Genomic DNA, 13,345 nt, shown 5'->3' on the forward strand with positions numbered 1-13,345 from the left:
GATCTGTATATAATAAGGTGCTCATAATAAAATGAAAAATAAACTTTTTTTTGTCACATACAGCAGATAGGTGCAGTGAAATGTATTGCTTTACTGGGTCAGCCATAGTAATATGGTAGCCCTGGAGTCTCTGCCCTAACAATGGGAGTCGTTGTCTCGGCAGGCAGCAAGCGTCGGTCTGCTTAAGCCGATAGAAACACATTGCCTTATTTTGGCAAGAGATAACCCTCTCACTTCACCTCATTCTCTCTGATAACAAGTTAACCATCTTCTAGAACCAGGAAATAGATACCAGGACAAACAGGAAGTGAATTTGTGATTGAGCGTACTTTGTATCAGGAAGGCAGGCCTCAGGGCTTCCGGGCAATCTTCTGGTACGCTCACTTAGAGGCACAGCATTAACATGGAAGTTACAAAACTTGAATCACTGGTGTCTAGCATTGTGTATGTAACAAAGGTGTTTCGGTGATCCACGTCATATGATGAGTAACCTTGTTTCAGACCTGAAGACTTGTGTTAGCACACCCCAGAGTAATGGCGGCTAAGCTCAGTGAGCTACACAGTGTTGTGATGCTCAGATGACCTGGATTTAAACCTGTTGGTCACATTATGCAAATATCTCTGATAGTTAGGGCCAACCACACTGGGCCAATGTATAGTAAATACAGCACTGGAGCATTAGTGTTGTCAACTCTGTTTTGGAACAAAGTCTCCTTCACTCACGCCGCCAAACTTACCCTAGTAAAACTGACTATCCTACCGATCCTCGACTTTGGCGATGTCATCTACAAAACAGCTTCCAATACTCTACTCAGCAAACTGGATGCAGTTTATCACAGTGCCATCCGTTTTGTTACTAAAGCACCTTATACCACCCACCACTGCGACCTGTATGCTCTAGTCGGCTGGCTCTCGCTACATGTTCGTCGCCAGACCCACTGGCTCCAGGTCATCTACAAGTCTATGCTAGGTAAAGCTCCGCCTTATCTCAGTTCACTGGTCACGATGGCAACACCCACCCGTAGCACGCGCTCCAGCAGGTGTATCTCACTGATCATCCCTAAAGCCAACACCTCATTTGGCCGCCTTTCCTTCCAGTTCTCTGCTGCCTGCGACTGGAACGAATTGTAAAAATCTCTGAAGTTGGAGACTTTTATCTCACTCACCAACTTTAAACATCTGCTATCGCTGCAGCTGTACATAGTCCATTGGTATATAGCCCACCCAATTTACCTACCTCATTCCCATACTGTTTTTATTTTTCTGCTCTTTTGCACACCAGTATCTCTACCCGCACATGTTCATCTGATCATTTATCACTCCAGTGTTAATCTGCTAAATTGTAATTATTCACTCCTTTGGCCTATTTATTGCCTACCTCATGCCTTTTGCACACAATGTATATAGATTTTTCCCCCTACTATATTATTGACTTGTTTATTGTTTACTCCATGTGTAACTCTGTGTTGTCTGTTCACACTGCAATGCTTTATCTTGGCCAGGTCGCAGTTGCAAATGAGAATTTGTTCTCAACTAGCCTACCTGATTAAATAAAGGTGAAAAATAAATAAATAAATACTCAGACCAATCATTCCAGGGTATTACAAGTCAGTCCAAATGTTTGTTTCATTCATTCCAGTCGGCGTTAGAAAAATCTCCTGCAATAGCTTCACTGCTCGCCAGGAGACAGGCCAAACCAATTTATGAAACCCATGTCCTAAATGTGTGAAGAGGCTAGAGACAGAGCGAGAGGAGCGAGAAAGAGAGAGGGGCGAGCGAGAGAGAGACCTACACAGAGAAGACCCACGTCGAGAGGACCTACATCCAGACCACAGCATCACCAACCACATCCCCACCAATCAATACCCCGCAAACAAACCGTGCCCACACCTCATATAGGCCCCTCAGATCAGACCTATGCCCCTCCTGCCCACAAAGACGGCCTCAACATGAAAGTCACACACACACTCAGGCCGTGAACAGGCAAACAGGCCCAACCCCCACTCTTACACTAGCCCACGCCAATGGCATGTTCCAGATGCTAAGCAGGCTCTGCTCACACTTACTGGTCTGAGGCCAAACCACACAACATTGGACACTTTAAAGAACACAAAGCCTTCCCCATCTCACTGCTACAGTAGGTACACCTAAAGCTCATCTCTTGGCAGTAGTACTGTAGATCACTTTATCCCTGACCTCAAACCAGCAATGTTCACAGTCAACCCTATCAGATCATAGTCTGCGCAATACTCAATCATGAGGCATCAAAGCCAAAGGAACTGAATAATATTAAGAAATGCTATAGATGGAAGGAAAGTAGTGTGGAAACCTACCAAAAAAAAACAATTTATAACAACAAATTTGTCACAGCTGTTGAAAGGAGAGGACCAAGGTGCAGCGTGGTGAGTGTACATTTTCTTTTAATCAAAATGACTACACCAAGCGACACTACACCAAGCGACACTACACCAAGCGACACTACACCAAGCGACACTACACCAAGCGACACTACACCAAGCGACACTACACCAAGCGACACTACACCAAGCGACACTACACCAAGCGACACTACACCAAGCGACACTACACCAAGCGACACTACACCAAGCGACACTACACCAAGCGACACTCAACTGCTATGTGCCCTGAACATAGTCAACTTCCCACAAAGAAAGGAGGGGAAGAGCTACCTAAGTATGGTTCCCAATCAGAGACAACGATAGACAGCTGTCCCTGATTGAGAACCATAGCAGGCCAAAAACATAGAAACACCAAATCATAGAAAACGGAACATAGAATGCCCACCCCAAATCACACCCTGACCAAACCAAATAGAGACATTAAAAGGCTCTCTACTGTCAGGGCGTGACACAATTAAATCCCTTTAGACAACTTCCTGGACAAAACATTTCACTTTAATAGTGAAGGTGTAAACTTTGAAGTAGAAAACCTAAACAGTATATTTGACCTCTCAGCTTCCCTTTAAAATAAAAAAGGTCAAGCAGACAGCCTAAGAAAATGAACAACAATGACACATTTTTTTCTTGTTTATTTCACTTTTGTGTATTATCTATTTCACTTGCTATGGCAATGTTGTTTCCCATGCCAATAAAGCCCCTTAAATTGAAAAATTGAGAGAGACAAACATCCCAGTAATAGTGCCCACTCCATCACATTCATTAGGAGGAGGTTGTCTATTTGAGAGAAAAAACATATGTAGTTGTTACAATACTTTCATAATGCATCCTTCCAACAGCTCCCTGAAGAAATCACTGATCTCAAATGATTGGCCAGGTGAAAGGAAAGATTCCACTTTATAGCTTTCATACATCCAGACCAGTGGACCATTCAAGAAGGAGAGGAAGGTAGGGATGAAATAAGGAAGGAAGGAAGGAAGGAAGGATACATTTATCTGTTGGAACATGGTCACAGTCTCAGGGCGTACGAGCGACAGTGGGCGCGCGCACAAATACACACATCCCAGACAACACGCACTAAACCTCTGTCCAAACTTTCCTCCCCTTCAGTCTGTGCGTGCCTCGCCAAGTCGTGAGAGCGCAAGAACTTTCCGCTCTCTAGCACGGCTTAAATTCGCGTTTTAATTCCGCTACAAAGGTTAGTAAATATCTTCTCTACACTGCACTCTATAATGACGAAAAGTCATTGTATTTATGTATTTTTGTGTGTTATTTTTAGATTAGCCTGCTGTTTTATGTGAGTGTGCTTTTCACTCGAGGCTGTTTCAGCTTGTTCAGCAATCGGCGACCCCGCCTACCTCATCAGCTCTCTTTTGTTCTTTCTCAGTTCAATTTCATCTCCCGAACACAAGGTCCGCTCATTCCCCGTTTATTAATGCTAATTTGTTGTATGATTATGCGCAGCTGTGGAGGTCTCAGTGCGGTGTTCGGGTTACTTTGGTGATGGGTGAGTTTAGAGGGCTGTCTGTGTGTAGATGATGTCGGACTGGGACCCATTTTTGTGCTGCCTAGTGAACAGCAGCTGGAGGAAGGTGTGGTTTGGGTGGTAAATTAGCTTAATGAGATTACCCTAATCAAAGTTATTGATGACCAATGTTTCTTAACTTAAGTGGCTTTTGTGCATGTTCAGTTTGACGAATATTTAACGGTTTAAACCCCAAATCTTACTGCGCGCATTACTTGAGACAATCAATTTCACTGTTTGCGCATTTGTCGTGTACTTTATTTGGAGCGTAACACAAGTGTGTGTATCGATTGTTTCGTAGTGCATAGTTTGACTCCAACGCGTTTTCGAGGATTGTTTTAAATCGTCGCATGCACCGGCGGTGCTCATGGACATGTAGCCTACATACCACGCACGTGCGCTTGAAGCTCGGGGGACGGGGGACAGACGGGACACTATAGCTCCATAGAGCGGACACGTGATCCTGCACGGGACGGAACATAATGTTCCAATGCATCGAGGTCAATAGTGCCTCTTAACCTGTGTAGCGCAAATTCCCCTAAGTATGATTCCAATATTTAACCATAGTAGTTTACCATTTTTATCTCTGCAGAATTGCACCAACCAGTTGCAGAATAGTGAAGTTGTTTGAAGTAAATGCACGTGGGTAATTTGAAGGGATTGGATAGGTTAACGCTAGAATCCTTAATTGAAATAATAATAGTCACCCCACCTGTGTTTTGGTACAAACCTTAGGGATGGGCCTGGAGAAATGAAACTACTCAAATTCACAGAATGGGCTGGGGATGTAAGGACTGATGACCATCCATGATATCAAAAGGAGAGTTTTAACCATGTTTTTAGGCTATACAGTGTTTGTTTACTAACATTGAAGTAAAACAAGCTTGTGTTTTGGGTTCTGATGGTGTATGACAGTTGAACTAACCTCATGAGGCATTTATAAATTGTGATATTTAAGAATCAGTGTATATATATATATATATATCTCTCATTCATTTTATAAGTCAAATGCATGTAGAAACAAAGGATTCCACTACTCAGAAGTTCAGTGACATGGACAGCTCACACTAATCATACCACATACAATAGAATGATAATGCAACTGCCAGTGGTGTAAATAATTCTGATGTGGTTGTCACATTACAGGTTCATCAGGGACAAGTCTCACCATGGTTCGATGATTATAAGCCAACTCGAAATCCACAGTTCATTGTTGGTGACAGAGCAGATAAACCACTTTGAGAAGTGGACCAAATGCTGTATCCTCCCACCCCTGACGGCATAAGACAAGTTGATTCAGATATTACACTCTACACCGTCTCCTCACTGGTGTAGCTTGTGGCGATGAGAGCGGTGTTCAGTTGGTAACCAAACACTTATTTCCACTAGGGATGCACAATATATCGGTGAACATTTCGGAATTGGCCAATATAAGCCAAAAGTGCCGAAGTGAAAACCCAATGTCAAAACTGACGTGCATACCTAATATAATGTCGGTACGTGCCGTAATGACATTTTGCGCTACACGTGCAAGACCACATTCTTAACATGCTATTAGCTTCAAGACATGCATACTATGGAACACAGTTTGGGTCTTTGCATTTCAAAAAAGATACAGTAGCACTGTCGAAGCTTTTTTTAAAGTCTGAAAACACCGGCCACAAACGATGTGTTTGCAATACCGCATTGGTAATAAAGCATAATTTGTTCGACCGCAACTTCCACTAGAAACTGTAGTCATTTTCATTATTCTTAGCAATGCTGTAGGAATCCTTGTAAGTATTAGCTAGGTTGCCGCTTGTTGTTCGCCTATTGAAATTGAACTTCAGTTAATGACAAATAACTATCCCGCTACTTAACCCTGTTGCCCAAAGCTAACGTTATAAGCAGCCTGCTAGCTTCATCTGGCTAGTGAGGCTCGACCGGACCTGGTTATGTTGTGAAGCTAGCCACAATAAGGATTAGGCACAATAGTGGAATTTGCGGTTTGCATTCAATATAAAAGTATGTAATTGACAGTGATGCAAATTAAAACACATACTTTTATTTTGAAGGCTAACCGCAATGTACACTATTGTGGCTAGCTTCACATAGATGGGTCTGACCAACATTAATCAAATAACTCTTATAAATTAAGGTTATTTTAGATAACACCCAGCGAGCTAACTATATAGCTAATTTATAGCTACTGAAACAGATTGTCATTTTGTTATGTTTTTGCGGAAGAACATTGTTTGCATCCATGGGCTAGATAGATTATTTTTTTTGTTAGGACCAGTACTGTAGGTGCACGAGAACTACCAGCATCATCGCATACGTATCGTTGTGACACGAAATAAAAGTGATGGTGTAATAACTACGTTAAATTATGAACGCGTTAAATTGTGACGTGCAGTCATATTCATGTCCTGACACGTCAATGTTGTCAACTTGTCATACTATTATTTTTTTTGACACGCAAAGACCCAAACGGCGTTCCGTAGCAAAGACCCAAACGGCGTTCCGTAGCAAAGACCCAAACGGCGTTCCGTAGCAAAGACCCAAACGGCGTTCCGTAGCAAAGAAATGGCACAGCAAGGAAGTGAAAGAAATGGGTTTTGATTATGCTTTACTGGTAATGGGGACATGTGTTGTAAATGCCAACAAAATAACTTTTTGGTGACGCCTGATATGCAGTGCCTTAGACTGCTTGTGTATTAATTATTTAACTGTACTAGAATGCTTAAAATACTGTTACAATTTTAAATATCGGTATCAGGTTTCTTTTTAAAGGAAAATATCGGTATCGACCAAAAATTTAATATCGGTGCATCACTAATTTCCACAGTTAGTTTACTTGCTCTCACTGATGCCTGTGATTTATGGCGTACGAAGTCAATAAGCACATCCAAACTGGGCACTGGTGCTGGGAAAATCAAACAAGGCACAAGGTCAGGGAAAAGTCCAGCACACACAACCTAATAGCTGTGAATGAAAGGTGAATGTATTTTATCCATTGTTGAGTTCATTAGCTCATGTGCAAGTCCGTGTCCAAGACGACAAACTAAATATGATTCACCAGACCTGTTAAACCTGTAACATGCATGTAAATGGACAGGTGACGATACAGCCACCCTTAAGAAGCAGAGTTGTTTATCTCAGTGCAAAGTTTGGGTGTGCAAATGGCCTTTTCCCCCTCTCCTGATCTGCTCGCTGTCGGGCCCTCTCCTCATGGTTGAGGTGTCTCTCTCACTCTGCCGGTCTCATTGTCTCCAGGTGCACCATGGGAAACAAGATCAGCAGAAGACGGGACACTGCACCAGCCGAGCAGAAGGCTGCAGAGGAGGCAATCGACACTCAGGAAGCTGTGGTGGAGGCAGTAGCTGATGCGCCAGTGGTGGTTGCAGAGGCGACTGAACCAGTAGTAGAATCAGTGCCAGCACCGGTACAGGAGGCTGAGCCCTCATTGGAGGAGCCGGTGAGCGTCCCACTAGTAGCCCCAGCACCGCCTGAACCCGAGCCCCTGGTGTCAGTCAGTAAACCAGTGCCAGTCGTCCCGGAGCCGAAGCCAGTCGTCCCGGAGCCGAAGCCAGTCGTCCCGGAGCCGAAGCCAGTCGTCCCGGAGCCGAAGCCAGTCGTCCCGGAGCCGAAGCCAGTCGTCCCGGAGCCGAAGCCAGTCGTCCCGGAGCCGAAGCCAGTCGTCCCGGAGCCGAAGCCAGTCGTCCCGGAGCCGAAGCCAGTCGTCCCGGAGCCGAAGCCAGTCGTCCCGGAGCCGAAGCCAGTCGTCATAGAACAGGAGGCTGTCCCAGAGCCAAACCTCTCCCAGGAGTTCCTCCTACAGCCAGTCATTCCAGAGCTCTTCCTCTCCCCCGCCCCTCTTCTGGACCTGGGTGTCCCTGAGCTGACCCCTAAGCCCCTCGATGCTCCCCCCTCCCACAGATCTGCCCCAGACCAGCCCACAGACCTGGGGGGTGCAGAATGCTATGACGACAATGTAAAGGGTGCCTGGAATTCTGTCTCCATCCCACAAGAGTCCAAAGAAACCCCGGAGAAGCCAGCAACCATGGCGGAGAAGCTTCTGTGTGATGTCATGGGCAGCGAGCTGAGCAAAGCGGATTCTTCAACCACTTAGACCTGACGGCCGACGACCTCATGGTCAATGATGTCATAGCAGACGACATTCCGGAAGGTGACTTGTCCACTGAGCTGATATGGGAGGAGAAAATAAAAACTAGAAGAAAAAAAAATGGACAATGACGTTCTAAAAGAGGCAGACGCAGCAGAAAAAAAATGTATAAAAAAATAATACAACTTTGATCTGAGAAGGCTAAAGGGAAAACTAAGACCGTGAAGTAGCATTCAGATAATCTGAGACCTGGGATGTATTCCCTAGGAACCAAACAGAACCAAGCGTACGCAAATGGAATTAAACTGGGTGGGACCTACCTGAATTTGTCCAATAGAAATTCTAGTTTCTGTTGCGAAACATTTTGGAATAATGATTAGACCCCAGGTAATAGACGTGCCTTTCTTTCTGAGTGTAGGTTGACTAAAGGGATTTGGTGATGGGTGGCCAGGGCAGAAGTGTACCCATCATCGCCCTCTGAGCCATATAGACATAACACTGCATAGCAGAACACTTACAGTAACTATATATGGTAACTATGTATGACAAGACGTTTGCCTTGGTGTGTACACCTGATGAATTGTAACAACATTTGAAATCGGCCTACATTCTATGATGTACATTCATGCTTGGACTCTCGCAATCCTTCCTCTTTAACTCTGAAATGGAGGTGACCTTATTATATTTTCTTGATGGTGAGAAGTGGTTTGGAGGAATGTATTAAAGGTGATTGTCTGGTTGTGAAAATAAAATAAGATTGTTCCACCTTGAAGATGATTCTTTGTTTTTGTTCTTTTCTAATGTGGTTTTTAGTCTTTAACCTCTTGCTCCTACCTGGCACGCAGGCGTCCCATCTAGAGCTCTGGAAATGCAAATGCGCTACGCTAAATGCTAATAGTATTAGTTAAAACTCAAACGTTCATTAAAATACACATGCAGGGTATTGAATTAAAGCTACACTTGTTGTGAATCCAGGCAACAAGTCAGATTTTTAAAATGCTTTTCGGCGAAAGCATGAGAAGCTATTATCTGATAGCATGTAACACCCCAAAAGACCCGCAGGGGACGTAAACAAAATAATTAGCATAGTCGTCGCTACACAAACCGCACAAATAAAATATAAAACATTCATTACCTTTGACCATCTTCTTTGTTGGCACTCTTAGATGTCCCATAATCACTATTGGGTCTTTTTTTCTGATTAAATCGGTCCATATATGGCCTAGATATCGATCTATCATAACGTAACGTCATTTTTTTTTAATTCAAAAAGTCGACGATAAACTTTCACAAAACACTTCGAAATACTTTTGTAATGCAACTTTAGGTATTAGTACACGTTAATAAGCGATAAAATTCATCAGGAGGCGATGTCAATTCTATAGGTGTCTGTTTCGAAAAAATGTCTTGGAGAGAGCTCGACCAAAACATCCGGTCGGAGACCGGAGGGAATCGATTCCCTTGATTCGGTTAGACCAAGAATCAATTGCGAATCAAATGACGACTCTAGACAACGTGTGGAAGCTGTAGGCACTGCAACCTCGGGCTCATTTAATTCGGTTCACTTAGAACATTTCCTTGAAGTCGCGGATGGGTATTTATTTCCATTTTCAGTGATCAGATATTCCTGCACTTTTCAATGAAACGCACGTTCTGTTATAGTCACAGCCGTGATTTAACCAGTTTTATAAACGTCTGAGTGTTTTCTATCCACACGTACTAATCATATGCATATACTATATTCCTGGCCTGAGTAGCAGGGCGCTGAAATGTTGCGCGATTTTTAACAGAATGTTCGAAAAAGTAGAGGGTCGACTTAACAGGTTAAAGAGGCTGAGGGCTGTAAGTGCGTTGTTTCCAAGATTATATGCTGCCACTAATGCTGCAGAGATATGGCTCAGCATAACCAAGAAGATCAGCAAATAAAGATTACCTTTGAGTCAATTTCAATCCCTAAACATCAATACAGAGATCAGGAAATCAAGAGGTAAATTAAGGAGTGAAATAATTCTCTACATAATGACAGACCATCAGTTGTGGGCTACATTACATTTTTAACTGAACACTTGCATTTAGATGAATGAGCACTTGAGCAGTGCATCAAGTTCCTTCTATGCTCCAGTACACTCTTTCACTATGCAAAAAAAATAATTCTGCCCCAGAAACAACTAGATAGTGGTTTTGCTTGAATAGAGCCCTTGGCTGTTCATAACCATTTCCTTATGGCTCATGTCCCTGTAGGTATGTAGGAGGGGACTACTGCAAGCATAGAACTAGAATTGTTGGAACAAACATTTTTAGTAAAGCAACGCTAGGACAGTCTGGGAGTGGGGAGGGAAAATGTGCTGTTCTTGGCAGAGGTTTGGAAGTGTCTTATTGGTCTAACTAATTTACTGCTTGGATATGTCACCGTGGAAGGCCAAAACTCGCTCCCACTTAAAACAGGCTGAAATTTCAGGTGGACTTTACAAACAGCTCTTACACTAAAAGGGCATTGTCACAATTTCACAGTATTGTTCTAACCTCCATAGTGTGGAAATGTATGAAACACAGGAAAATATGTATTTTTTTACTGCCCTGGGCCTTTAAGATCCATGGCCAATACAGCATGAAGCATGAATGTGTTTCTGCGCTCATAGAACCCCTCTTGCCCCTCCTGCTCATCCTGATCACTGCTCAGGAAGTTCCCACTCTCCCTCAACACACATACATGCTGCGGAAGCATGTTCACATGCGCGTACACATACAGTGCAGAACATGTGTGCACATAGAGGAAGACAGAGCACTATCACAGAGTGAATTGGCGGTTGAACGTGGGAGTGGAGAGGGAAGGAGCGAGGAAAAGGGTGGAAAGGGGTGATAGAGAAAGGGGGGTGGGAGAGAAAGGAAGACACAGGGAATGGGTAGGGAGAGGGAAGGACGAGAAAAGGGAGTGAGGGGGAGGAAGGGGGTTTCAGGGGTCTAAGTCAGTGGTCTCCAGTGTGACTGTGCTAGAGTGCAGCATAGGGAATCTGCTCATAAACTCAGAACTTTCCAACACCCCCCCCACTCTGAGAAACAACTCTTCCACCATGGATGTATTCAGTGGGTTGAAATGTTCAGAATGTTTCAGATGCAATATTGTATAAGTTGATTTACTACATGCTCCTCCCAGTGCTACTATACAGTAGTCATTCGATGACCACGCTAGAAAGGTCAAAGGTGTCAAAACTGTTGAGCATGTAGTACATCGGCTGCTTGTTCTGCCGTTAAGGTTTGAGTTTACTGTTCAAATTGTAGTTCAAATGTGCTATACTTCTGTCCTGTCTAGTTTGGCCACATACTGACATACCAGTCCCCTTACTCATAAACCTCAGGGAGGATGTAGTATTACTGATGGAAATGTATAGTGTAGGGGCCTCCCGAGTGGCGCAGCGGTCTAAGGCACTGCATCGCAGTGCTTGAAGCATCACTACAGACCCGGGTTTGATCCCAGGCTGTGTCACCACCACCCATAGGGCCAGCGTTGTCCGGGTAAGGGGAGATTCTGGCCAGGAGGGGCTTTACTTGGCTTGTCAAGCAATAACGACTCCTGCAGGCTGACTGCAGTCGCCAGTTGAGTGGTGTTTCCTCCAACACATTGGTGAAGCTGGCTTCCAGGTTTAGCAGGCGGGTGTTAAGAAGCGCAGTTTGGTGGGTCATGTTTCGGAGGACGCTTGACTTGACCTTGGCCTGTCCCGAGTCTGTTGAGGAGTTGCAGCAATAAGACAAGATTGACATTGGGGAAATGCATGACTTGACCTTGGTCTGTCCTGAGTCTGTTGGGGAGTTGCAGCAATAAGACAAGATTGACATTGGGGAAATGCATGACTTGACCTTGGTCTGTCCCGAGTCTGTTGGGGAGTTGCAGTGATAAGACAAGATTGAAATCGGGGAGAAAAAAACAAGACATGTATAGTGTAGAACCAATATAATTGTTTTTAATGTAGAATCAAGAATCTGGTAAGCTCTAGTCACAGGTTACTCACTGAATACACCCCACATCGCTCCCCCAGTCTCTCCCTTATGACAGTGTCAGTGAGGGTATTTTATTAGGATCCCCATAAGCTATTGCGAAAGCAGGAGCTATTCTTCCTGGGGTCGACTCAAAACATGAAATATTACAGAACATTAATAAACAAGAACAGCTCAAGGACAGAACTTGTGGCCACACACACACTCCCATTGGTCAGTTTTGTGTTTCATCCATGATGATTAAGGATAGGATCTGGAGAGGGTAACATCATCATAGATCTGATCCTAGATCTGCCAAACATAGCAACAGTCAGACCAGCAGCCTGTTCTTCTCCAGATGTGATTCCTATCATTCCACAGGCTCTGAACTCAATAAACAACACTTCATATATCCACTCAAGAGATGTGGTCACCATTAGGGGATGGGCTACTGGCCTATTTTAATAGGAAGACATAGTGAAAGCAGCTAGTCATATGTAGGTTCATGATGTAGTCTGACTGGTGGTCGCTATTAGCACTTCATTATTCGTTTTCTGAAGTAAAAAAACTATTCAGATTCCTGATTATCAGAAATCATAATATAAGCTAATTTAAATCATAATTGTCAAACATTTCTGAGTTTATAAAACCTCTTTTATAACACAGGAGTATTGAACAGAAGTTTGACTCAACAGGTTCTTCTCACTAGCGATCAGAACCAAATTCCAATTGCTGGTAGAACTCCATGTAAGAAAAGTATGAGCTCCTGCTGTTGTTTTTACTTTCACGTACCTTTTCTTCTCCCATTCAGTCTCCTATGTTTCATGCATGTTTAAACCACACTCACACACCCATAATCATGGATTGCATAAAATTGTCTCAAACTCTAATATCTATACTGAACAAAAATATAAACGTTAAACGTTGGTCCCATGTTTCATGAGCTGAAATAGAAGGTCCCAGAAATGTTCATATGCACAAAAATCGTATTTCTATCAAATTTTGTGCACTAACTTGTTTACATCCCTGATAGTGAGCATTCCTCCTTTGCCTAGATAAATAAAAAATAAAGAAGTTGGATGGATTATTTTACCTTTATTTAACTAGGCAAGTCAGTTAAGAACAAATTCTTATTTTCAATGACGGCCTGGGAACAGTTGGTTAACTGCCTTGTTCAGGGGCAGAACGACAGACCTTGTCAGCTCGGGGATTTGATCTTGCAACCTTTCGGTTACTAGTCCAACCACTAGGCTACCTGCCAGGTATGACATATCAAGAAGCTGATTAAACAGCACGCTCATTATACAGGGTGCACCTTGTGCTCGG

At 43.5% G+C, this 13,345-nt stretch overlaps 1 protein-coding gene across 2 annotated transcripts; it reads left to right on the forward strand.

Annotated features, from left to right (window-relative positions):
* Positions 1–3,449: 3,449 nt before the first annotated feature.
* LOC118401202 (protein TsetseEP-like) lies at positions 3,450–8,819 on the forward strand. 2 transcript variants are annotated; one of them, XM_035798514.2, is made up of 2 exons: positions 3,450–3,615; positions 7,198–8,819. In XM_035798514.2, exon 2 carries the CDS (start codon positions 7,205–7,207, stop codon positions 8,051–8,053), a length of 849 nt encoding a protein of 282 aa, XP_035654407.2. In that variant the 5' UTR covers positions 3,450–3,615; positions 7,198–7,204; the 3' UTR covers positions 8,054–8,819. The 2 variants fall into 2 exon arrangements, with proteins under 2 accessions (XP_035654407.2, XP_035654408.2); XM_035798515.2 differs by lacking the exon at positions 3,450–3,615 and adding an exon at positions 3,776–3,924.
* The last annotated feature ends 4,526 nt before the right edge of the window (positions 8,820–13,345 follow it).

This window comes from Oncorhynchus keta, chromosome 22 (assembly GCF_023373465.1).
Source record: "Oncorhynchus keta strain PuntledgeMale-10-30-2019 chromosome 22, Oket_V2, whole genome shotgun sequence".
NCBI lineage: Eukaryota > Metazoa > Chordata > Actinopteri > Salmoniformes > Salmonidae > Oncorhynchus > Oncorhynchus keta.